General features: G+C 39.6%; 1 protein-coding gene across 2 annotated transcripts in view; it reads left to right on the top strand.

Moving 5' to 3' along the window:
* The window catches only part of CREBBP (CREB binding protein), a 134,779-nt gene that overhangs the window by 86,557 nt on the left and 21,457 nt on the right, over window positions 1–26,765 (top strand). Inside the window, exons 9-21 of one of the 2 annotated variants that reach the window (XM_054589512.1) lie at window positions 1,063–1,180; window positions 1,725–1,896; window positions 2,230–2,280; window positions 3,885–4,009; window positions 4,625–4,813; window positions 6,446–6,841; window positions 8,367–8,546; window positions 11,611–11,800; window positions 14,974–15,092; window positions 15,936–16,175; window positions 16,621–16,709; window positions 22,380–22,460; window positions 23,973–24,029. In XM_054589512.1, the coding sequence (XP_054445487.1) occupies window positions 1,063–1,180; window positions 1,725–1,896; window positions 2,230–2,280; window positions 3,885–4,009; window positions 4,625–4,813; window positions 6,446–6,841; window positions 8,367–8,546; window positions 11,611–11,800; window positions 14,974–15,092; window positions 15,936–16,175; window positions 16,621–16,709; window positions 22,380–22,460; window positions 23,973–24,029 (2,007 nt within the window). Of the gene's footprint in view, window positions 1–1,062; window positions 1,181–1,724; window positions 1,897–2,229; window positions 2,281–3,884; window positions 4,010–4,624; window positions 4,814–6,439; window positions 6,842–8,366; window positions 8,547–11,610; window positions 11,801–14,973; window positions 15,093–15,935; window positions 16,176–16,620; window positions 16,710–22,379; window positions 22,461–23,972; window positions 24,030–26,765 lie in introns of both variants that reach the window. The other variant, XM_054589511.1, reaches the window with a different exon arrangement.

Raw genomic sequence — 26,765 nt, 5'->3', positions numbered from 1 at the left:
GCATCAGAGTATTCATGGCTCTGCCCTGTAGAGGAGCATGAATTGTGACCCATGTGACAGAAGCCAGCACTCCCAGTGCAGCCAGATATGCCCTCTGAGCTCTGGGATGCATGTGTGGACTGGGGTTAGCTCAGAAGCTTTGCCTTATTTTATGGCTTAAGGTTAGAGTTGTAGAGACCCCTGAGAATTGGGAGTATTTGGGCCTAGTGAATACAGATAGCATCATACAGTCAGTGAACCTACAGGAAATTAATAGCGAACTTTTTTGAGCTAGGTAAATTGAAGACAAAGTTAACCAACTGGGTTTCCTTTTCGTTTTTTTATTCCTCATTATTTTAATCAAAAATTTTTGTAATAAGCCCTGACCAGTTTGGCTCAGTTGGTTGGGTGTCATCCCACAAAGCAAAAGGTTGCCAGTTCAGTTCCCAGTCAGGGTGCATACGAGAGGCAGCTGACTGATGTTTCTCTCCCTCTCTTTTTCCCTCCCTTCTCCTTTCTCTAAAAATAAATACATTTTTTTAAACTTTTTTTAAAATTTTTTAATAGCTCAAAAGTAGGAATTCAAAATCGTTTTTTGTTTGGTGTTTGTTGTTGTTGTTGTTTTTTAAAGGAAGTGACAGGGAGGGAGAAAGGGAGAGAAATACTGATGTGAGAGAGAAACATCAATTGGCTGCCTCTCATAAGCACCCCAACTGTGGTCCGAACCTGCAGCCCAGGCATATGCCCTGACTGGGAATCAAACTGGCAAACTTTACATTTGACACCCAACCAGTTGAGCTGCACCAGTTGGGACACAAAATCATACTATTCTTGAGATGACCCAGCATTTATTGTTAATAGCAAAATAATGTATTGGACTTGCAGGTAAATCAACAGGTTAGTATTGTCTCTAGAGAATACTTCATTTGTGTACTCACATTGTAAGTAAGAGAGATTGGAGATTTCTCTCAACAGTGTATGGCCCCCATAGGTACATGAGCTTCTCTTTCCATGTCATTTATAAAATGGTAAGATACTGATGATGTACTGAAAGTGGGTTGATAGAGTATGTTTTCCTTTCAGTGTCCAAGCCATCTTCCCAACACCTGACCCTGCAGCCCTGAAGGATCGTCGCATGGAGAACCTAGTGGCATATGCTAAGAAAGTGGAGGGGGACATGTATGAGTCTGCCAATAGCCGGGTAGGTTGCCATGTATGTTTCAACCTGCACAACACCTATGGTAGATATAACTGCATCTGTCTGACTTGCTTGTCTGGAAATGGGGAATATGTTATTTGTGTAGACCCGTCACCTTGAGGAGGTTGACCAGGGAGACTTAGCAGATAAGACATAAGGTCCCTGCACAACTCTCGTACCCCACTATAGTGATAAATGAGGTATACAGAGTTGCATTTTATCCATGGATATCATTCATGTCCGTGTCCATGTGGGTGTTGTTTATAACGCTTGTACAATGTTATTGCCAGCACCAGCGAATATCCAAATAGATGTTCAATAGTGGAATGAAAGATAGCATGCATTTAGTTATCTTCTGTCTGTTAAGTCCTATAGTGTAACTAGGAGCTCATCAAGAATTTGGGCCTTTGGTTTATTAGTTAGAAGTGTTGAATACTTACCTTTGCCAATGTACATAATTAAAAAGTTTATTCGTTAGAGTATACAAATCAGATCATTCATTTTTTACAGTTTTGACTGTATAATATTAAATATTATTGCTTTTTAGGATGAATACTATCACTTATTAGCAGAGAAAATCTACAAGATACAGAAAGAACTAGAAGAAAAACGGAGGTCACGTTTACACAAACAAGGCATCTTGGGTAACCAGCCAGCCTTACCAGCCCCTGGGGCACAGCCCCCTGGGATTCCACAGTCACAACCTGTGAGACCTCCAAGTAAGGCCTACATATCCTTCTACTAGCCCTTAGCCTGTTCATTTATTTGTCCTTCTTATGTTTGGGGTGTATTTCTAAGTATGTGGAATTACGTTCTCAGGTAGCATACATTTTGGAGACTGATAGTGGTCATGACCTTGTGCATTCGCCTGTGCTTGGACATGTAGTGTCTCTCGTGGAGAGGGCCTTTAAAGGATTTGCTGGCATCAGAGTGCACAGTGCTTTGAGACCTGTTGATTGGTTTTTCCTTTAAGTTTGAAGTACTCAATATAAAATTTCTTATTCCTAAATCAAGGATTATTTTAAATAACCATTTTTTTTCTGCCATTATAGATGGGCCCGGGCCCATGCCCCTACCAGTGAATCGCATGCAGGTTTCTCAAGGTATTTAATTATTGCTCTGAATCATATATTCGTTTACCAAGAGCCACTAAGAATATTGGTTTTGTTTCCCTCTTTTTCTCTGTATTTCCTTATAGCTCCTCTTTTTCCTTTCATTCCTTTTTGCTGATGAGCAGAATTAATTTCCACGGGCACTGTGAATATCAGTTGTATTCGGAAGTTAGAAGAGCATAGGAAAGATCCCCAAGGAAATCAGAAGTAGGATTTGGCTGCCCCCGCCCCCTTTTTTTTTTTTTTTTTTTTTTTTTTTACAAGAAAGGTCATTACTCTTACGAATAGTCTCACAAAAGAGCACTGTAGGTGAGGGAAGGAAACATTTCTGAATGTGTGAAAGGAGAGTATCAGGCGAGTCCTGGAGCAGGGAGCAGCAGTTGAGGTGAAGTAGGGAAAGTGCACTGGTTGCTCTGGGACCTGCGAGCACAGGTGGTCAAGCCCAGCCAGGAGGATTTGTACTCAGACTCTGTCTGCTTCAGGCTGGGATACTGGAAACTGGTTTGAAAACTTTGAAGATTCTTTCTCAAGTTGAAATTCTATGGTTTTTGCTTGGTTAAAGTTGTCATTTTATTTTGGGGGTGGGCCTTTTAAACCTTTTACAGTTTTTGTCAGATTGAGACTTGAACAATAGGATGTTTTTACAGGTTGCGAAATAAGATGGTGACATTATCGAGATTCTATGGAAGGCTTTGTTCTGCTGTGTATAGAGTAGTTTGGGAGAGGAGAAGACATCATTTTTAAAGTTGCAGTAATCTTATTGTGTACTGAAAAACACATGGTAGATAAACTGATTTTATAGAGGATGCAGTTTACAGAGGATTGTGGGAAATTGCAAAGAAGGAGCAGCCATGGTTTAGAGATGCTTAGTGGCTAGTGAGATGTCTTTCATGGTGTGACGTTCCTGCAGACTGTGGGCAGCCCTAGGAGAGCAAAGGTACTACAAAAATGAGATTTTTCTAGTCTGTAGAGAGAAGAATGAGGTTGAGAACTGGCCAGCCTTGGATGCTTTCTAAACACTTGCAAAATTAAAAGTGTATTTTGAGTTTTATCCCAGATTGTCACAGTAAATAATCCAACTGAAGAACTAGAAGCCCCAGGTAGAAGTTGGGGGATGAGAACAGGCTTCCTGCAGGAGAGAAGATGGAAGCCCGATGCCCCAGAAGGTGTTAGGGAGAGGTTGGCTCAGATGGGTGCCCTGGCCTGAGTTAATGCTTCCTCTAGAGTTGGCGGCAGCACCTTCCCAGCATAGCCTCGTCTCTTTAGTCACTTAAACGCTGTGTGTGTAGGGTGCTGCCATTCATATCAGTGTTTCCTCAGCCTTGTTTTTTGTGGTTAACCTGACTTTCTACTCTCCATTTATTCATTCTGCTGTGCCTCCCACTCCTACCCCTACCATACCACCTTGATCACCATTGGTGCCAATTTTCCCTAGATATGAAAATTCTTTCACTTAATTGTCATATCTGATTAGCTGGGTGATTTCCTTTCAGTTGTATGTGTTGAGTATGTGTTCCATCTTAGTTTGTTTAGAGTCTATTGGGTGCGTTGTAATTCTCTTTTCCCCTAGTAAACCATTGTGCGTATATTTACAGGGATGAATTCATTTAACCCGATGTCCTTGGGGAATGTACAATTGCCACAAGCTCCCATGGGACCGCGCGCAGCATCTCCCATGAACCACTCTGTCCCAATGAACAGCATGGGCTCCGTTCCAGGGGTAAGTCCTGCTTGCCTTAGCTGTGCTGAGAAGGCCTTGCCCCAATAAGGAAAATTCTCTAATAAAATTGTAGATTGTCTAGAATCCCATAGTACCTGTTCCTTTGGATTTGGGTTATGCTTTATTTCCTTCATAAGTGAGTATCTCTCTCTTGTCTTCATTACTATAGTGAAAACTATTTGTTGACCATTATTTATTTTAATTGGAATGCCGAATTCATAGGAACTTGTGACTCTGTGAGAAGATGGGAGTTCTCTACCTGGAGTAGGCAGCCTCAGATTTGTGGCCAAGAGGGACTTGTCAGTGTCTGTTGACTCCTACAGCTTACTCTCCTGAGCTTGCTTTCTAGATGCTTCAGAGAACTCATAAAGGCATATTTTGAACTTTAAATTATAGTATGCTATTGATTTCTATCCAGAGGACAATCTGAAGCTGACTCATTAGAGACTTTGCATGAGAAAGCAGGCAAAGTGCCTGGAAGCGGTAATGTCTTATTAAGTGGTGTTTCTCTTCCCAAGAAGTAGGGAGGATTTGAAGATTTGTGTCTCTTCTAGTTTATCTTGAATACTTCAGCCCTTGTCCTCTGAACTCTCCATGATGCTTATTGTCTTTTAGATGGCCATTTCTCCTTCCCGAATGCCTCAGCCTTCGAATATGATGGGTGCACATGCCAACAACATGATGGCCCAGGCACCAGCGCAGAACCAGTTCCTGCCCCAGAATCAGTTCTCTTCATCCAGTGGGGCAATGAGTGTGAACAATGTAGGCATGGGACAACCAGCAGCCCAGACAGGCGTGTCGCAGGTACTGTAGGCCACCTACATTGATCTAGCCCCATGTTCCTACTGACCTAAGCATGTCTTATTTCATGGAAATTAGAATTGTAGACTACATATTTCATTTTCATCTTTTAGCATCTCTTGATTTTTTCCTCATATTTGTCCTGTCATTTTATCCTGTTTGGAATGACTCTTAGTCATCTTGGGGTGAACTTCATGTAAAAATGGAGTGGTTTGTGATGTTTTTGTTTGCGTGCTTTTACATTTTGATTTTTGGGGTTTTTGTTATTATTTTTGTGGTTTTTATTTGTGTCTTTTTTAAATTCTAAGTTTCCTATGCAGTCCTCAGAGACACTGACCTTGAAAGAGTGAGTACGGAAAGGTCCCATGACTTGACTACTGATGATTGGTTTGTGCATCCTGTTGCATGTCCCTGAACTGCCCAGGTGAAGTCAGGCCAACTGGGTCCTCTGAGTAGTTGTCCTATTATTGAATGTGTTTTTACTTATTCAGTCTAAAGCTGAAGAGAACTATTTCCACTCATATTACTACCTTTTATCCCCTTTCGTTAATTGTTACAGTATATTAGAAGTGCTGCTGTATATATAAGTGCAAATATTTAAAATAGGCCAAATCTTCCCCCAGAAGATGTTCATGTTTTAAATTTTTCAACATGAAGTAATATTAAATAAAAGAAATTGACTACACTAGATTTACTCTCTAAATGCCTACTCATTAATTCTTAATTTCCCTAACATATCATTGCTCTAGAACAGGGGTCAGTAAATTTGACTTTGTGGACCATATATACACTCTTTGTCTTAACTATTTAGCTCCACCAACTGCAGGGCAAAAGCAGCCACAGCCGTGTTCATTCCTACATAAGTGAATGGGCGTGCTGTGGTTCAATAAAACTTCAGTACAAAGCCCTGACTGGTGTGGCTCAGTAGACTGGATGCTGGCCTGTGAACCAAAGGGTCACCAGTTTGACTCCCAGTCAGGACATAAGCCTGAGTTGCGGGCCAGGTCCCCAGTAGGAGGTGTGCAAAAGGCAACCACACAGTGATGTTTCTCTTCCTGTCTTTCTCCCTCTTTTCCCCTCTCTAAAAATAAATAAATAAAATCTTTAAAAATAAAAAAATAAACACTTTAGCACAAAAACGGGCAGCTAGCTGGCTTTGGCCATGGGAGTAGTTTGCAGGCCCTTGTTCTAGACCAGTGATTTGGAGTCACTTTTTCAAAGGTCTACAGGTACACTGAAGCATGTCCTTAGTTGAGACCTGCACTGAAACATTTCAGTATTTAAACAACTCCTCTTTCAAAAAAAACGTAAATGTCTTTTCTGTTGGTCTTAGCTGTGGGTGGATATTATAGAGCATGACGCTAGTAAGCTGAGTGGATATGTTTGTTTAAGCCAGAAGTTTTGACAGTTACAAATCAAAGAATAAGAAAGTATTAGTAGCGTTAGCTTGATTGGAAAGCACACATTATATAATAAGTGTACTACTGAATGAATTGTAAATGGAACATGCCCGTGAAACCAGACGTCTTCAAGAAGCCGTGATTAGATTTTCATGCATTTAATTCTTCAAATCTGTTGCTGCATTTTCAAATGGGGGAAGTAATTTTAACACTCTCTTCCCTCTGTTAGGGACAGGTGCCTGGTGCTGCTCTTCCTAACCCTCTGAACATGCTTGGGTCCCAGCTTCCTTGCCCACCAGTGACACAGTCACCATTGCACCAGACGCCACCTCCTGCTACCACAGCCACTGGCATGCCATCTCTCCAGCATCCAACAGCACCTGGGATGACTCCTCCTCAGCCAGCAGCTCCCACCCAGCCATCAACTCCTGTGTCGTCTTCCGGGCAGACTCCCACCCCAACTCCTGGCTCAGTGCCCAGTGCCAGCCAAGCCCAGAGTACCCCTACAGTCCAGGCGGCAGCCCAGGTGACCCCGCAGCCTCAGACCCCAGTTCAGCCCCCGTCTGTGGCCACCCCTCAGTCATCACAGCAGCAGCCGACACCTGTGCACGCCCAGGCTCCTGGCACACCGGTGAGCCTCTCTATCTTTGGTCTGAGACTCTTAGATAAGAACTTTCCCATAAAAAATTCTGTCATGAAGTTGCTGCAGCATCTTGGTACAATCCCAGAAAGTAACTGCACTCTATTAGAAACATAATGAGCCCTGGCCGGGTGGTTCAGTTGCTTGGAGTGTTGTCCCATACACCAAAAAACTGGGTTTGATCCCTGGTCAGGGCACGTGCCTGGGTTGTGGGTTCAATTCCTGCTTGGGGTGTGTGTGGGAGGCAGCCAATCAGTGTTTCTCTCTGTCTCTCTCTAAAATTAAATATATCCTCAGGTGAGAGTTAAAAAAAAATTTTTTTTTAAAGGAACCAAATTGAGCTGTATTTTGTTTCCAAATTGGCTCCAGAGGCTGTATTTGGTAGTACCTGACTTATGATGATCCTCCCAAATTAAATGAGTTTGCAAAAATCAACAATTATAAAGAAATAATACATGGGTCATCTGCAGAATTTTTAAACTATTTCTATATAGGAGCAGTGTGTTTCCCATTATCTGTCCTAGATGGATGTCTTCTGGGTTTTGGCAATTTTTCTTTCAGCATTGTAAAGGTGTGGTCCCGTTCCTGATTTTATGTGCTTTGACTTTGCCTGTCAGCCTGTTTTCAGCCAGAAGTATTTTCTTTTTAATGACAAAATGGCAGGCACAGATTAGTGCTTCCTGTGACTCAGATCTGCTCAGTCCTCCATATACCTGCCAGAGGTGCCCCGTCTGCATGCTCACCTAAGCTGGGCTGACCTGAGGCTGCCTGCCCTCTTGTCACCTCCACCTCCCTTCCCCAGTTATCATGAAAACCTTAGTATCCATTTTTTTAGCAGCCTAACTTAGAAACACTTCTTTCCCTGAGGACTGAAGGTATTTATAAAATATCAAAATTAATCCCAACAACAATCCCAGGATAACATTATTATTTGTTTTTCTCTAAAGCCTTTCTAACTTTATGTTATGTTTTTGTTTACTTTAAACTCCATTGGGTAAGACTTGGAAAATTTAGAATTCTTTTAGTGGTTCCTTTTCTTAATTGTTTATTTCTCTGCCACCAAATACCACCACTGTTCCTGCAATTAACAAGCTAATTATATATTCTTGTTCTTTATAAGCACTTTATTCCCCTTCCTACATATATACTTATATATTTATAATTCAGCTTTTAACCATAAACATTAATGATCTTACTGGAAGGAATTAATTTTAAAATAGGAGATTCTGTGGCTTAGGTAGAAAAAGTTGCAGAAAATAATTTTATATCCACATGTAGAAAGCTCTGCTGTTTCATCTCTGCATTTTTGGCAAGAAGTCAGTTGTGTTTCTACGTGATGTTGTCTTCCTGTAGAACTCCCATTTGAGCTTTTGTTCTTCATTTCTCACAAATAGGGATGCGTATAGGTCAGTATTGAGAAATGTTAACACAAAACTGTATTTTGGGTAGGCAATAGAGTTTAAGATCATTTATATTGTTTTATTAACAGAGATAAGCAACTTTGGTTTCTCTACAGCTTTCCCAGGCAGCAGCCAGCATTGAGAACAGGGTACCCACTCCGTCCTCAGTGGCCAGTGCCGAAACCAACTCCCAGCAGCCAGGAGCCGAAATACCAATGCTGGAAATGAAGGCTGAGGTCAAGACCGAGGACACCGAGCCTGATGCCAGCGAACCCAAGGGGGAGCCTGGGTCTGCGGTAGGTGCCAGTAGTCTACCATGGATGTCCCTGCTTTTTGTTTCCTTTTTCTTTCTTTCTTTCTTTCTTTTTAAGATTTTATTTATTTATTTTTAGAGAGAGGGGAGGGAGAGAAACGTTGATGTATGAGAGAAACATCAGCTGGTTGCTTCTTGCGCACACTCAACTGGGGACCTGGCCCAAAACCCAGGCATGTGCCCTGACTAGGAATCGAACCAGCAACCTTTTGGTTCACAGCCCACGCTCAGTCCACTGAGCCCCACCAGCCAGGGCTTGTTTTACTGTCGTGTTTAATCTATTTGCTACTTGAACCAGTAAGTTGTGACTTTATTTATTTATTTATATTTGGCCAGAAATGACTAATTTTGATATTTTTATAAATACGCTCAGTCCTTCTCAACTTTTTTAAATGGATTGTTTTGGGGTTTTTTTGGGGGGGGGGGGTTAGGTTGTATCAGTTCTTTATATATTATGTCTATTAACCCTTAATCAGATATATCATTTACAAATACCTTGTCCCATTCAGTAGGTTGTATTTTTTTGTTGATGGTTTCCTTCACTGTGCAAAAACTTTATTTGATGTAGTTCCATTTCTTTTTCTTTATTTTTTCTTTTGATTTCCTTGCTCAAGAAGATATATCCCAAAAGATATTGCTAAGAGTGATGGCAAAGAGTTTACTGTCTTATGTTTTCTTCTAGGAGTCTTACGGTTTCATGTCTAACATATAAGTCTTTAATCCATTTTGAGTTTATTTTTGTATATGATATAAGAAAGTGGCCCAGTATCATACTTTGCATTTATCTGTAGAGTTTTGCCAGTGCCACGTATTGAAGAGACTGTCTTTAATCTATTGTATATCCTAGCCTTCTTTGTAGTAGATTAATTGACCATACAAATGATTTGTTTCTGGATTCTCTAATCCATGAATATATTTATCTTCTTGTTGTGCCAGTACCATACTGTTTTGATTTTTGTAGGCTTGTAGTATAGTTTGATATTAGGCAGCCTAATACCTCCTACTGTGTTCTTTCTGAAGATTTCTTTGGCTTTTGAGAGTCTTTTGTGATTCTATACAAACTTTAGGATTAGTTCTCATCCTGAGAAGAATGTCATTGGTATTTTGATAGGGATTGCATCGAATCTGTATATTACTTTAGGTATAAGGACACTTTAAGAGTATTAATCCTTCTCGTGTTCGAGCAAGGTATATATTCTTCCATTTATTTGTATTTTGTTCAATTTCTTTCTTTGGTGTCTTATAGTTTGCAGAGTACAGGTCTTTCTCTTTGGTCAAATTTATTCCTAGATATTTTATACTTTATGATGCAGTGGTAAATGGGATAGTTTTTTTTAATTTCTTCGGATCATTTGTTATTGGTACAGTATATAGAAAGAACATGTTTCTTTATACTGATTCTGTATCCTGCAGCTTTACTGAAATCATCAGATTTAATATTTGAGTTTTACTTCTTCCTTTCCAAGTTGTATGCCTTTTATTTCTTTGTCTGATTGTTTTGCCTAGGACTTCTGATATTATGTTGAATAGAAAGAGTGATGGTGGACATCCTTGTCTTGTTCCTGATCTTACATAAAATAAAAGTCTGGGACCAGAATTTTCAAAGAAGAATTAATACTTATCCTTCTTAAACACTTACTTTTAATAAAGAGAAAGAAATGTTTCCAAACTCATTTTATGAAGCCAGCATTAATTACCCTGATACCAAAAGCAGATAAAGACATAACAAAAAAAGGAAATTACAGGCCACTATCCTTGAACATAGATGCAGAAATTCTCAACAAAATATTAGCAAGCCAGATTTGACAATGCATTTAAAAGATTATACACTGCCCTGGCTGGTGTGGCTCATTGGTTTGAGTGAGTGCTGGCATGCAAACCAAAGAGTCACCAGGTCGATTCCCAGTCAAGGCACATGCCTGGGTTGCAGGCCAGGTCCCCAGTAGGGGGGGCGTGCAAGAGGCAACCACACATTGATGTCTCTCCTTGTCTTTCTCCCTACCTTCCTCTCTCTCTAAAAGTATACACCATGACAAAGTGGGATTTATCCCAGGGATGGAAGGATTGTTCAACATCCATAAATCAATTAATATGATACATTAACAAAATAAAGGATAAAAACAATATAATCATCTCGATAGAGGCAGAAAAGGCATTTGACAAAATTTAACATCCTTTTATGATAAAAAACTCTCAAGAAAGTAGATCTAGAAGGCTTATATCTCAACATAATAAAGGCCATATGTAACAAACACAGCTAATATATTCAGTGGTGAAAAGGCTTGTATTTTAAATGTTTAAATCATTTAGCAACTGTTTAATTGCCTTTTTTTTTAATTCATTTATAGTTCTGCAGAGTTAGATTGCACAAGGTGTATATTGGTTCACTAGTTAACCTGTGGCAAAAGTTGAAAACTATTTCACTGTGGGCTGAATCCAGCCTATAAATGTGTTTTGTTTGGCTCACACAGTATTTTTTAAAATGGGAAATTATTAATTAAAGTCTAGATTTTTGGATTTTCTTGAAAAATGAGAAGCTCTGCCAGCATTGTTCTTGCAGTCCTCTATGGCTGCAGTCTGGATGGGAGCACCAGCATGGCCTCTGCACGGGCTTGGCCTCTCCAGTTTGCAGGAGTCTTCGCTACTGCCTGCTGTCTCACACCTCACCTCCTGCTACATTCATTTACTTTACCTGCCTGGCCCTCTGAGCAATTTTTTTTTTTTTATTTCTGCCCCAGTTTTCCAGGAGATTTTTGCTCCAAACTGGAAAAATCTATATGTAAAACTACCAAGTAGGTGATAGTAGGTATGTGTATATGCAATTTTTAAGCACTCCACCATATATAATTTTTAAATTTAGACTATAATTGTACTGGTACTTCATTAAAGCAACCCAACTGACACCAAATGCTCTATTTCTTTTTGTGAGAGACAAAAAGAATGGCATATGCAGCTGTGAATAGGGGACGGTGTGAACAAGCCGTCCAATAACTGAGTTACAGTAAAGGCTTCTAATATCCATGTGTCATTATTTTTTTTCCCCCAAGATGCTGGAGGAGGATCTACAAGGATCTTCCCAAGTTAAAGAAGAATCAGACACAACAGAGCAGAAATCAGAACCAATGGAAGTGGATGAAAAGAAGCCAGAAGTAAAAGTAGAAGCTAAAGAGGAAGAAGAGAGCACTGCTAATGGTGCCACCCCTCAGTCAGCATCTCCTTCACAACCACGCAAAAAAAGTAGGTTGTGTCTTCTTGAACTTACTGAACTGTGCTGTTTTTGCCATTGTGTTGAGATTCCATACTGTGGATTAAAAGCTAATGCAGAAAGGGGACGGAGGTTTAAGGGGACTAAATGGTAATGGGGAAAAAAACAATAAAGATCTTTTTTAAATTTAAAAAAAAAGTCAATCCTGGGCTTTAAAAAAGCTAATGCAAAAAAAGAATTTTCATCTCTCCTTTTATCTTTTTTGCCTGCTGTTTCCCAAGTAGAAATGGTAACACTAAGCTGGACTACCACCTGAGGACCCACAGGTTCATGGCAGGAGTGAGAAACAAGTCTTGGCTCTAGGGACAGGACAGCCCAGGGGCACAGCTGTGTTCTGAGATGTCCTGGCTGTGGGACCAGAGTGAAATTGCATCCTAGCCTTGAGCAGGCCAGTGTTCATGGGCTTTATTTTGCAAGGCATGAGTAACCACTGACAGATTTGAGCAGGAAGATGACCAAAAGCCATGGTGTTAGGGAAATTATCACCATGACAGCACACGTGTTGTAGGAGCTTGCAGGTTTCTGCTGCTACAGATAAGAAACTAAGTGCCCAAAGTAATAGAGTGGTGGAGCAGGACCCGGTAACCTAGTGAAGCAGGAAGGGTTGTAGGCAGGTAAGTGAAGGTGCTTTGGGTTCTGAGCTGTGTGAGGTGAGCTAGTCTCAAAATGGATGTGATTTTTAAAAATCACATTTGAGAAGTGCCCCAAAAGTAAGGAGGTAGCAGATTGTTGGAAAACTGTCAGGTGACCCTTAAAAATATGAGATTGGGGCTTAAGAAGTTCAAGGTTGCAGGTTATACATTTGGGAAAGATGGCAAGGAAATATTAGAGTCTGTTGTTGTATAGTTCTGCTGCTGGAAGGGACCCTGGCAATTAAATTTTTGGTCTCAAACCTCTTTATATTTTGAAAATTAAGGACCCCAGAGAGTTTTTGTTTGGACTGTCTGTCACTATCTATTCTGTTAGAAAATAATGCTATAGGCTCAATTAGAAATTTTTTAAATATTTAATTCATTTAAAAATAACATCTGTTACATAGCACACATAAATAACACATTTGTATGAAAAAAAAAAAACTTTTCCAAAACAATTAGTAATTAGTTAGTATAATGGCATTGTTTTCACAGTTTCGTGGCTCAGAGAGATGATTGAACACAGCTGATTTCTCATCTGCCCCCCCCTCCCCACCTTCACTCTATTATATATTACATTGGTTAAAATACATGAAGAGAATCCAGTCCTACTTCAGATAGGTAGTTGATAAAGGGAAGAATAACGACGTTTTCAGATGGTTGGAATTTTTCTTTTTTTTTTTTTTTAATTTTAATTTATTTTTTCAGATACATTTGTCTCTGCCTACCCCCCACCACTTTCCCTTGCCCCCTCCCTCCTTCCCTCCCTCAGCTCTTCCCCTTTGGTTTTGTCCATGAGTCCTTGCTATATGTTCCTTGACTTTCCCCTTCCCTTCCTTTCCCCCCGCCCCCTTCCCTCTTGTCTCTGTTGATTTCTTTTCCTTTCAGTGTTGCTGGTCTGATTTTCTTTGCATCTTTGTATTGTTGGTTAGGTTCCACTTATAGGTGAGATCATATGGTATTTGTCTTTCACCCCCTGGCTTATTTCACGTAGCATAATGCTCTCCAGTTCCATCCATGCTGTCGCGAAGTTTAGTAGTTCTTTGATACTTTCAAGTATACTTTAAAGTATCTTTGATACTTTAGTAGTTTTTTGATACTACACCAAAACTCAACAAGTGGAAGTTCCATAGAGATTAGTTGCAGTGTGAAATCTGAATACTTAGCACTGAGGTTTTCATACTCTGAAATTAGGATCCGTTTGTCTGTCTTGTACTTTGAATGGATCCTTTTCCTTGTGTGATTTTTCTTTAATTTTTAAGTTTATTTTAGAGACGGGGAAGGGGAGGGAGAGAGCAGGGGAGAGAAACCTCAATCATTTGCCTCTTGTATGCACCCCTGAGCAAGAACCAAACCTGCAACCTAGGTGTGCACCCTGACCAGGAGTCAAACCTGCTGCGACCTTTTGGTTTACAGGGCAACACCAACCAACTGAGCCACACTGGCCAGGGCCAGTCAGGTGTTTCTTTCCCAGAGGAGGTTAGTCAGGACGCGCAGTGGTCTCTGGCTCTCATGGCAGTAAACTTGAGATTTCTCAGGGCCATGGTTTTCATCTCTCAGTATACTCAGTGCATGCCCCTTCCCAACTAGAACTGATTATAATTTAAAAATCTGATTTTTAAATTATAGTGTACCATGTATCTATTGTAGAGTCTTTTCAAAGTAGAAGGAGGAAATCTCACATCACTTATAACCAAGTCATCAGAACTCCTGTGCTATCTTTGCCTCTTGTTGATCAGTTTCTTATGCATAGGATATGTGGGAGCAAAGTGGGGTCATATAACAGTCAGTCACTGCTGACTGACATGCCTCTTGCCTTCAGAGGCTGTTATGCACATTTTCTCCTGTCATTAGAACTGATTTGGGATGCTTATGAATGTACCATCTTGAATGTATTTGGCAGCCACTGTTCATCCTTGGATTGGTGACAACAGAAAATGTAGTAGGAAATAGGATGGCTGAGATGTTAAAGAAATGGGCATTGGTAAATGTGGGAGAGAACAGTATAGGACTTTCGGGGGAAATGCTTATTTTTATAGCTCTCTTACTGTGAACATTTGTGAGGTTGTAGTATAAGACGATTTGTCTCGGGTGGTCTGAGTTTACTTCAGCCAAAAACAGGTATGTTTCATCAGAGAAAGAAAGGTCCCTTCCATTGAAACGACTTTATTACCATTTGATCAATGAAGATTTGGGAGAGAGCTTCATTTTCTGTTACAACAGAAAATGTTGGAATCCTCTCACTAGAAAAGCACTCTTGGGTGGTATTTTGCCTTATAACATGGATACAGTTTTTAGAAACCCCAACATTACTGTATGTTGGGGAAGCCATGAATTTGTAGCTTTAGAATGTCTGTAGACTCGGCTGAATGAGAACCCTTGGAAGCTTTGAGGCTGGGAGAGAGATGGTTCAGTCCCTCTCAGAAATGGCCCAGGCTTCCATCTGAAGTGTCATGAAGGAGTGGTCTGGGTACTTTATAATAGTGCTCTTTCCTCATGCTTTCTAACTGCAGTTTTTAAGCCAGAAGAATTGCGCCAAGCTCTTATGCCAACCCTAGAAGCACTGTATCGACAGGATCCAGAGTCCTTACCTTTTCGCCAGCCTGTAGATCCCCAGCTCCTAGGAATTCCAGTAAGTTCATATAGTAACAATATATTAAAACTTCACCAGTATAACTCATGAGTATCGTATGTTTTATTTCTTAAAATTGGGTAAAATAACAACTTTGTTTTGAAGACTTTTTTCTGAACATAAAAAGCAGTTTGCTGTCAAAATGGTCATACACATTGGTTGTATTGAAATTTGTATTTCCCACCTGTTTTGTGAAGCCACAGGGTCCATGGAGGGGTTGGGGTGTATGAGAGGGGAACATGCCTGGGCGCACGACCCACTTGCTCTGGCAGCTCACTTTGTATTTGGGGTTTTATGTAAGACTTTGTCTGAAAAGTGGATTAAAGAGTTGGTGACCGTTAATTATAAAACACATGGGCCTCTCACTTTGATATCCTGAGTAGTCTTGCAAAGGCTACGGTGATCGGATAGATTGTATTAAGTTTTATTACTATTTTTGTTTCTGTTTTTGTGTTTATCTTGGAATTTCATTTTGCTTGGTAGGATCAAGAGTGAATCTCTAGAAATCATACTGTCTGATAAATTTGCTCACCATTGTAATTCAGTGCATGAAAATTCATATCTTTAAAATCTTATATTAAAAAGCATCTTTTATTAAACAATTTTTTAAATATAATTTTCTTTAATTTTGCCTTTGAAGGAATTTGATCACATTTAAAAATATTAATTACAATTTTAGGTAGTAAAATAAGAGGAAGATCAGATTATTTTGTTGTCAATTCTCATTTGTTTATTCTTGCTGTTGGAAACAGATGTTCTGGTACTTTCTATTTTATCGTAAGAGATAAGGCTGGCATTTGGAATTTGGGGTATCTACTAGATTGAGGCCATTTTGTCTTTAAGGATTACTTTGACATTGTGAAGAATCCCATGGACCTTTCCACCATCAAGCGGAAGTTGGACACAGGACAGTACCAAGAACCCTGGCAGTATGTGGATGATGTCTGGCTGATGTTCAACAATGCCTGGCTCTATAATCGCAAGACATCCCGAGTCTATAAGTTCTGCAGTAAATTGGCAGAGGTCTTTGAGCAAGAAATTGACCCTGTTATGCAGTCCCTTGGGTATTGCTGTGGACGCAAGGTACAGTTTAAACTTTTTCTGGAAAATGATCTTTCCTGGTTAATCCAGCAGTATGATAATATGATGGCTCAACATTTTGGCCACATGTATGTGTTTGAAAATACCCAGGTGGAGTCTGGTGTTTTGTAAAACAATTGATTGCTTAAAATGATATATCATGAATGATGAAAGCTATAGAGGTACTTACTGGGGAAGGCCTTGGGTTCAGCATTTCTGCCTGTGCCTCTGTGCATCCTCTATCAGTAATAGATATCTCTTAGACACTAATTCTGTCACATTATATCCCAAAAATGTCTTTAAATAGCTGTGAAAATTGTTAGAAGACTATCATAGTGTACTAACAAGAAATAATTCACTGACTGGGCCTAACCCTCCATAGTGGACTAGAACATTACATGGCAATGAATGGAATATATTTTTAGTATCTTCTCCTTTGTTTTTGCAGTATGAGTTTTCCCCACAGACTTTGTGCTGCTATGGGAAGCAGCTGTGTACAATTCCTCGCGATGCAGCCTACTACAGCTATCAGAATAGGTAAGCATTGAGCAGCTTCCAGAATTGCAGCACGAAAGGAAAGTTTTAGGGCAAGGCATGTTTGTCTGCTTATAGCCCAGGTACATTATTTCTTTCCTGAAGTTCAAATTAAAGGCGCCACAATTTCAGTTTCTTGGTCACTCAGGTACATGGTCTCTTAATTTTAAGGAATGCTTTTACAATATAAAAATTAAAGCTCACAACTAATTGCTGCACTACTTGGATCAGGTACATTCTTTCTTAAGCCATGGTCTAGATGCTAAAATGTAACCAGCTAAGAAAGAGCCTGGAATTAAAAGTAACTCTAATAAAGATTGATTTACATGCCTTTTTCAAGGTAATAATAAAGTTGAAACATTATATTTTGCTATTCCCCATGTAAATATTTGCCTAAATAATTTGGCCTGAACAATCTGATGGAAAGACTTGCATTAGTGCTAAAACCATAGACTTTTTGTTTTTAATTAGTAGCACAATACAGAATGAGATCCAGTGTTTTACTGAGTTCAAGGAAAACTCCCCTCTTATAAAATGGCCATTTCAGAGTTTTGTGAGTACTAGATATGCATGAATAATATTTGCCATTCTTTTAAAATGTTGATAGCTTATAAAGAATAGACCTCCAATCTTAAGTAGAGGGAGTTGGAATATTATTTTATGTTGATTCCCCACACAAATATGACTTTCATATTTGGGAGTTGTTTTGAAAATTAAGCTTATTTGCATCCAGTGTTTTAAGTGACTGCATATCGCCATAGTGTGAGGACATTGTACCTTGAAGCACAGGTTATAAATCTTGGTCAAATTCAGTTACATTGCCTCCATTTTATGAATTGACAACCAGATCCTTTATATGACGAAGAAGCTTCATGCCTGCTCCTCGTCTTTGGGTTCAAATATTAAATGTCAACATTAAGATTTGATGTTTTTATTATTTTGATCTTGTTTTCTTAATAATTACATATGTTCTAATATTTTGAAGAGGAGTTAGAGAGCTTTTTGTTACTTGTTTAGAGTTATATGCACAGGCTTGAATAATTTGGAATTCTGAAATTATTTTTCTTCGTTATATTTTCAAATTAATTTTAAAAATCCAACTATATTCAAGATTATTAATAACTTTCATAAAAATCCCACTTTAAAAAAGAAAAACTCTCGACCTAAAAATGTTTTAGGAAAAGGTTTTCTAACCTTGCCCACTTTGCTTATTCAAGTACCATATGGTGTAATGGAATGCTGGTGTGAGGGGAAGAGATGGACGCCCCCAGAAAGGAACCTCAACTGGAGGCGCAACCTGTACAACTGTCCTGCTCAAAATATTTTTTAACATTTGGAATTTAATTTCTGTCTTAGCTTACCCTTCTATCAATAGAAGTATTTTAAGACAAAGTTTGAAATGATACCATAGCCTCTTTATAATAAATAGAATCTCTCCCACAGTGACAAGTGTTCTGAAAGTTCTGGCCTGTCCAGTTAATTACAGTTTTAGCTTCATAACCTTCACCACATCGCATAAAACAGCAAGCTTAACCTTCTTGTTTGTGATAGGGACACAATAACACCTTCCCTCATAGTCTCAGTTGTCAGTCTTCAGTAAAATAATGAATAGAAATTCACTTGGAAACTGTTATGTGCTGAGCAAAGTAAAGTTACGAAATTTTAAGAGACTAGGTTAAAATAAATTATACCCTGAAAAATGCCCCTGCTACTGCGTGCCCAGCACAGTTTGGGTATAGAAGGAAGAACAGGCAACAGATTGCTTGCCACCATCTCTAAAGTCTGGGGCCTTTCATTGTTGGTTTTATTGTGCCTGATTCCTTTGGGACCCTTCTTTGCTAATTTGCACAAATTTTCGTAATATTTAAGTTGAATGCAATTTAAGTTAAATAGAATTGATAGCATCAGGGTACATTACTTACCCCTTGGAGGAAGTTATTGATGGAATGCATTAAGAGTAGAAATATAAAGAGGTATGTTTTATTAATAATACATTTTATAAGTATAGGCATGCTACTTCTCAGCTTACTGTCACAAGATGTGCTTCTAGAATACTCAGCTTGAAGAGATTAACATGTAATTCTTTTCTTTTTTTAATCCTTGTCTGAGGACATTTTTTTCATTGCTTTTAGAGAGAGAAACATTGATGTCAAAAGAAACATTGATATAGGTTACCTCCTGTATGTACCACAACCCAGGCATGTGCCCTGACCGGGACCTTTTAGTTTACAGGACAGCACTCCAACTGAGCCACACTGGCCAGGGTGGATTAACATGTAATTTTAAGAAAGCACTGGCCTAATTCTTTGTTGGAATTTTTGACCGCTTACATTTTTATTCTCAACTTTTGACTATTTATGAACACTGTGTTGTTCTTGTGAATCATTGTTTTAGCTTTTAGATTCCTAAACTGTTTGGGCACTTAAAACAATAGAAAATCCTGGAGACCATTTAAACAAGTGAAACTAATATATAAACTAGAGTATGGTTACATTTTCACTTGTTTCCATGCTTTAAGAACTTGAAAGAATTCATGTTGGGAAAACTGTTCTATAGATTTTCCGTTGTTATCTGTAGAGGAGATAGATATTATGTATAGACATCCCCATTATTTGTATATACTAATAGGGTACTTAAAACAATCTGCATTTGAAAATTTACTCCATACATTAAATTACCCTACAGATAAACTGTGCAGCTACATTGTGCTAACTTTAGGTACCCAGATGTACATCATCATCAGATTATGTGAAATATTTCTCTTTTAGTTCCATGTTCATCAAACTGCTTCCTTCACACAAGGCAGAATGACACTTAGGCTCTTACAGTGAAAAGTGAATATGTGAATCATTTTGTATTTCCAGGGTGAATAAAGCTTGGACTAGGTAATAAGATTGGGGCAGCCTGGCATTAACATTTGTCACCCACTGATTGCCAGGGTGGTTGCAGCCGATTTGACTATAGGGGTGACAATGCTGTCTTCTGTGGGCCATGGTCATTTCTCAGAAAGGTATTAGAGTGAGTCCCTGGACCCCTTCCCACACCCCTCTAAAACCTCAACATGTCTCTGGCATTGCTTTGGGACAGGATCTAGCATGTGTTAATTCTCTGTCCCAGTTACTGATCATGAGGTTTTTCAGGGATAGGAGTTAGTTAAACACAGAGCATAGGTTTCTGTGGCCACTCCATGGGCAGCCATTCAGCCATCAGTGATTTGTCCCAGGCCCGTTTCCTCCATTGGGTTTATGATTCTTATTTTCTGGAAGTTGCTGGACTTGTCCTGCTTGAACAAAAGCTAAGAATTTGTCCAGGGTTTTAAAGCCATTTAGGTTCACGTGTAATTATCACAGCAATTTCATTTCAAAATGTGTTCAGTGGTACTCTTCTGGCTAGTCCACAGTGGCTGTGTGTCTGATTATAAAATGAATTGAAACACTCAATTCCTAGTTTTATTTTTAAAAGGGAACTATTTGGCATGAAGTGGGTATCCTTTTCCCTATTGTTCTGATTGCCACTGAATTGGTTTATAGTTCCTGTAGTTTCATTCTTTCTTGCCAGTGATAATCATGTCCTCCTGCACAAGGAATTTCTTTTCATTACATGATTTCAAAGCCCTATAGGAATATTTAGAAAATAGTGAATAGCCAGAATATTGCTGTAGTTAATTCAGGAAAAAAAGATAATACACAGGGGTGGGCAAAAGTAGATTAAATTGCCAGGCATCATTACCTAATAGATAAATCATAAGTAAGGGTAAAAAATAATAACAACAAGGAGAAGAAGACAAATAATACAGTAATTACTAATACAAAAATGAATTTTTGCATACTTTCAACTGTGATCCTACTTTTGCCCACCCCAATATGTATGTATCTATTTTAAAACAGCAATGTTCATCTGTTTGTTTCTGGTCAGAGTTTTTAATACTGGCAGGATTCATTGATTGACTTGGTCCTAAATAACAGGCCCCAGCAAGAAACTTTCATTAATTCAGTTGTTACCTGCAGGGAATCTGTGTCTTGTTCCTCATCAAAAAACTGAAAAACTGTATAATCTTGGTGTGTGTGCATGCTCTAAAGTTTTATGCCTTTAATTTACTATATGTATTTAGCCAGTGAAATATAGCAGACAAAATGTTCAATATGTTTAAGATTAGAATTAGAACTTGTGGGAGACCTATTTTAGTAATGAAGACAAACTGGCCAGGTGGTACCTGACTGTCGTTTGTAGCGCTGTGTGTGTGTGTGCGCGTGTGTGTGCGTGCATGTGTGCACGCACACACACAAGAGCGTGAGTGAAGCTGCAAGCTGTCGCATCTCCTTTTGTACTCTTGGTTCAGTGTGGCGCTCCAAGTCTCGTCATAGTGTCTTTAACACTAATCCTCGGCATCTTGTAGATATAGTTTTGAGCACTAAAACCGCATTTTACTGTGCTGCCATTGCTACCTTATACTCATCCTTTTTGCTTGTATAAGTCATCTCCATTCAGCTTGTTTATTTTTACAGTATTCTTGTGTGCCCATCTTGTTTTATACAGCATCAGCCTGCATTTTTGTTGATTTCTCATTTGTGTCCTTTCCAAACATTTAATAGTTTTTATTTTATTCTTATTTGATAGCTTGAGCTGAGGCTCTGTATTATCTTACAAGAAATTGGGGTTATGGATAATTTCTCAAATGCAGATTGTGCTTTAAAGATTAACTCTAAATTTGCTTAACTTGGAATGTCACCAAGTCAGAGCAGTCAATCACTGAGTATCTCAGATTGATGAATGATTGGTCCCAGTACCAAAAAGTTTAAATCGAAGCTTAGAATTGAATTTTTAAAGTCTCTAACTTTGTTGATTTACATATATTGTATTGTTTATACAATATATCAGTTTTTTCCTCTGTGTATTTTTATCAATAAATGGCTGGAAAGTCTTTGACCCCGATTGCATTTCTGTTAACTGTTTGTCTAGAAAATGGATTTGGTTTCATTTGTATTGTAACCTAATTAAGTGATTAACATGAGAAAAAAGATAGGAAAAAAAATTAAAACCAGTTTTGGGTGCTGAACATTTTTATACCTTTAAAGATCTGGCTTAAATACCAGAAATAAAATCTCTGAATTGCTGTCAAGCATTAATTTTCTGTTTTGAAAAATAAGCTATTTCAGTTTAAATTGCATTTTTAAGGCCTTTTGTCAGACTGTTTTGCTCAAAGTAAATTTTTTCCATATCAAACCCTGAAATCATATTTGATTTTCTCTAAGTAATAACAAAATTCAAACTCCTAAATTTAAGCTCCTTACAATTCTAGTGTTAACAACTCCTTGCAAACATTTGCATCTTGGAGCTGAACCGAGACCAGTCGTTGTTAGTGATGATGGCCTGATATGTGTGCAATGAGACCGAATGCTAATCAATGCTTTGCCTTGGCTTTCTGCTCTGTGTTGTCTTGGTGTTTGCGTCTTACCTCTATGTCTGTGCTATTTGTTCCCTTCCCTGTTCTCTAATCCTGCCCTTCCCCACCTGCCCCTGTTCCTCTCATTGTTCTCACTGACCCATCAATCAACCAACAACGTCCCCCCTTCGTCGTGGTGATCTGCCCTGCTCTGATTGGTGGCTTCGTTGCTTGGGTGGCTGTGTGTTATGATGGACCAGTTCACCCAAGTATGGCCTTCTTGCTGACAGGTATCATTTCTGTGAGAAGTGTTTCACAGAGATCCAGGGGGAGAATGTTACCCTGGGTGACGACCCTTCACAACCCCAGACGTAAGTACTGCCTGTTATATTTCTTGGGGGTGACTCTTAATTTTTTTGTCTCTTGTCCGTGAGTAAAAGGGAAGCACCACTGCTGTTTTAACTTGGGTGTAGTGTATTTTCTCATATTAACTATGCTCATTTTAACATGTAGCTGTTCTAGATGAACACCAGTGCTACTTCTGTTTTCTTCCCTCCATTCAAGACTGTGATACCATAGCCCCCCGTTCCCCCACCCACCCATGCAGTTAACTGGTCTCTATTGACCTTGCTCTGACCCTTCTTTTAAAACACTTGGCTTTTCCTAGCGGTTGTCACCCTCCATTTTGGGAAATTGTAAATTTTCAGTTACACCTAAAAGAAACCAAGCAACCCTATTCTCAGGACTGGCAGTAGCAAAAAAATAGGTCTTATGTAGCTATCTTCATCCTTTAGGTTGCAAAGCTAATAAAACACAGGTAATGAGCTCCCAGAGCATGAATGTATCTTCCTTAAAGGAGGTTTGACTCTTGCTTATTAGGTCTGATGCAGATTGGCCAGAGTTGGCTCATTTATTCCCCAAGTCTGTCTTTTCCTCCTGATGCCTTTCCTCTGCTGGAGTTATCTTTCAGTGGTTAATGTCCAGAATATGGCAAGAAAAAGCAAATCCACAAATTTGGTGGTCAGCTCATTTATATGTTTGAGGTACCTAAAAACCTGCCAGCCACCAAGTCTGCCCAGGACTACCAGTGTTCTGTGTGTTTCTTTTCTCTCTGGACGCTGCCATGGTTCCTACCATGCTGGCTAGTCTGCTAGTGTGATGTCCCCCACACAGACAACAGGGCTTCCCACTGAAGCAGTTTCCAACAGTGGAGGACACTTACTCTGCAGATCAAGATTACTTTATTCAAGTGCAAAACAAACCAGAGCCACTTCTGAGACATACAAACCGATATGACAGATATTCTACTTACTCAATTTATTTTTATACCCCATGTCATCTTAATCTTTTCGTCCTGTTGCATGATTAATAATTATATAATTCTGTGAATCAGAAGTAATTCACATATGCACTAATCATAACAAAAGAACAGTAGAAACCAAGTTCTCAGGCCTTTAAGAGTAAAATATTCCCAAGTACATGTTGACTTTGAGGGAATATTGTAATTAAAATAGTTGGTTACACCAGCATAGTTAAATTTAGTAGCCACTCACCATATAGATTTGACTGAAAATTAACAGGTTTGAATTTCAACACAATTTTGCCATCATATTTTAACTAATCTTATTTAAATCTTGTAATAAGTGCTGATGATAGTTGGGAGGAAATGTTCCAAGAAAGATGGAGAAAAATAAATGGTAGTGCTTTCTGTAGAACTGAATTTTATATGACCATGCCATCAATTGCATCTACTTGAGGTTTTAGCCAACCATTTACTTTTCATTTGAAGAACTAGTTACAAAGTAATACCCCAGAGACTATAATTTATACTCAACAGATAAATTCAGTTAACATTTTTCTTTCTTTCTTTTTTTCTAAACAAGGACAATTTCAAAGGATCAGTTTGAAAAGAAGAAAAATGATACCTTAGATCCTGAACCGTGAGTATATAGCTCTTCCTGACATTCAACTTTTAGTTTCAGGTCAGGGAAGTTCCTCCTAATGATTGGGTTGTGGGAGAAGACATTGCAAGTACGTTGCCCTGGTCAGAATTTTTTTGTGTGTGAAGTTATTTCAGATACAGATTATCCTTTAACTCATACAAAATATGTATATCTCTGCATGTGCTCTCCAGCTACTGAATTTTAACAATGATAAGATGAGATGGGTGTTTGATTCTATTAGAACCTATCTAATAGTTTGGTCATTGGTGTTATTAAGAAGCCATTTAGTGTGAGTCTTTAGAAACCAAAGGTAGAAATATTTGGTGGAGTAGTGCTAATATTATTTAAAGGGAAATTTCAGAAAGAAAATCTCTTAGAAACCACTTTCTTAAAAATGAATAATGCGAAGTCTGTTGTATGTTCTTACCACTGTCTTAGATTTGGTATATTTTCAAAGGCCATTGTCAAATATCTGACTTTCCTCCAGTGCCCAGGGAGAATGCTGTATCTGCAAAGCGTGCTCTGTGGTGGCCCCTAAGAGGCTTCCGAGCTCCTTCAGTGTAACAACTGCTTTTAGGTCCCCAAAGCCAAGTCCTGATAGCATCCCAGTGTGTGGATAGGCCCATTGTGTTTGTGTTTTTTTCCTGTGGTGAATGCCCTTTCAGAGCTGCCTGGTGAGCACAGGCACCATCAGATGTTTGGGAAATGTGGCTGTAGTACATCCAAAACTGAGAAACAGATCCTCCTCTCCGTTGGCCCCAACCTCCCCAGCTCTAGGGAGGCTGATTGCTGCCGTGGAATCCACAGACTTTCCACCCAGGCTTCATTTTGGAACCTGACCTTACTGGTCAGAGTTTACTTAGTTTCTCCTACTAGTAGTGCCCAGGCTGGGTACATGCTGACTACCAGAGCTCCAACCTGAGCAAAGTGCCTGGTGCATGAGGAGGTACTTCCCTAGATCTTTAATGACCAGTGGATTGTTGTTTGTCCCGATTGTCCCTCTCCCTGTTCACGTGATGTCCTCCCCTGCAGTTTTTCAGTTTCACTTCAGTTTATATTCATTTGCAATTTCAAAATATATTGCATTGGAGTACTCGGTGCTAGGCAGCGAGCAACACACAGGTGTGAATCAAGGTGGTGGGGCTCTGTTCTTCATTACAAGAGACAGGTGGATCATAGCAGACAGCAGAAGGCAGTACGATGGTCCAAAGGCACGGGGCCCTGTCCCAGGGCATAATGACATCCCAGAGGAGGTGATGCCCATCTAGAAACAGGTGTTGGGGAAGAGGAAGAGTATTTTAGGCACAAAGGAGTGAAAGAACACAGGATGTTTAACAACACTACAGGTAAGCTCAAGTGGTTAGTAGGTACAGGATATGGATGGAGCCCCTTGAGACGCAGAGGAGAGATGCTAGGTGCAGGGTCACTTATACGGTAGTTTGGGGTGTAGATTTCCTCCTGGATGTACTGGGGCGGTTTGGAGGGACATCATTGGCTTCTGTTAATGGAAAGATCACCCTGGACATGTGAGGTGGGTTCACCAGAGAGGAAGACTTTGCTTCTTGATAGGGAAACTTAGGAGCAGCCTAAGTGGGAGGTTGAAGGCCAACCTGAACGACAGCCTTCTGATGGAAGAGACCACACTGTGGGGATGAGAGAAAGGCCAGTCTAGGTGGTGGCTTACACAACTGCATGAACAAAAACACAGGAAGGGGAGCCAACCAATTGGTTAATATTGAATAGAAGGGGAAAGAGGTTGGAATTCAAAATCGATAGAATGGTATCTAGAACATACAATTTTTGACATTCCTCTTCTAGCCATTGGAGGGAAAAGGTTAATAATGGGGTATCTTTGGCGCAGGTACAGAAACTGAAGAAGTTACTGCCTGCTGACCTTTTAAATTCTTACCCCAGGGATCAGCTCAACTGCTGAAATTTCAGAGAAGGAGCTGGTTTGGGGCGATGGAGAACTTCAGAGGGGGGTGAAGGTTTAGAAAAGCCACCAGATAGAGTTGGGAGTAGGGAGGAGGGCAACAGAGTATGAGATTGCCAGAGAATATTCAAGACAAGCACAAGCTGGTTATTGGTGCTGCTGTTTTGCATGTGTGTCTTCCTTCAATAGAACAGGAACGGAGAAGCGGGTTAGACTCTATCTGTGGCTGAAGCCTTTCTCAGCAAGGACAGTGGAAAGATCAGGGGCTCAACAGATAATAAACCAGAGTATTTGTCAGGTTACATGGCTTAGCATCCAGGCTGATTGGAAGAGTCTGAACCCAAGAGAATTTTGGGGAAATATGGTACTTTCTTGCCCCGAAGGCTTCTACCAGGTATAATCTGTGGTGATGCTGAGGGAGTGGCTGAAAAAATAAGCCGTGACCTTCAGGCATGTTGGCAACTAAGATATTCAAATGAGCTTGGGTGGGAACTGCAGCAGAGGGCAAGTGGCTCAGTGTGTCCTCTTGCTGTCCAGTGTGTACTAGAATAAGAACTGTCATCTACCAGTCAGCTTGGGACTTCTCACCCTTGTGACTGACTCAGAACAGATATTTCCTGTGCGTAGGCCTAAGAATAAGTGTTTAAAACACTGAAAATATTGTTCCATGTTACCTAAGTCAGTTTAGGCATGTGCAGTTACCTAGAGCAAGCGTTGGTCTTCAAGAGTGTAGTAATGTCAGAAATATTGGCCCATAAAATGTGCCTTTATTACAGAACTTATTAAAGGTAAAGTTTCAT

This window comes from Pteronotus mesoamericanus, unplaced genomic scaffold, assembly GCF_021234165.1.
Source record: "Pteronotus mesoamericanus isolate MK-2021 breed Mesoamerican mustached bat unplaced genomic scaffold, CSHL_Meso_final scaffold_167, whole genome shotgun sequence".
Taxonomy (NCBI): domain Eukaryota; kingdom Metazoa; phylum Chordata; class Mammalia; order Chiroptera; family Mormoopidae; genus Pteronotus; species Pteronotus mesoamericanus.
Note: the sequence above shows the minus strand (reverse complement) of the source record. Positions and strands in the feature narration are given on the sequence as shown.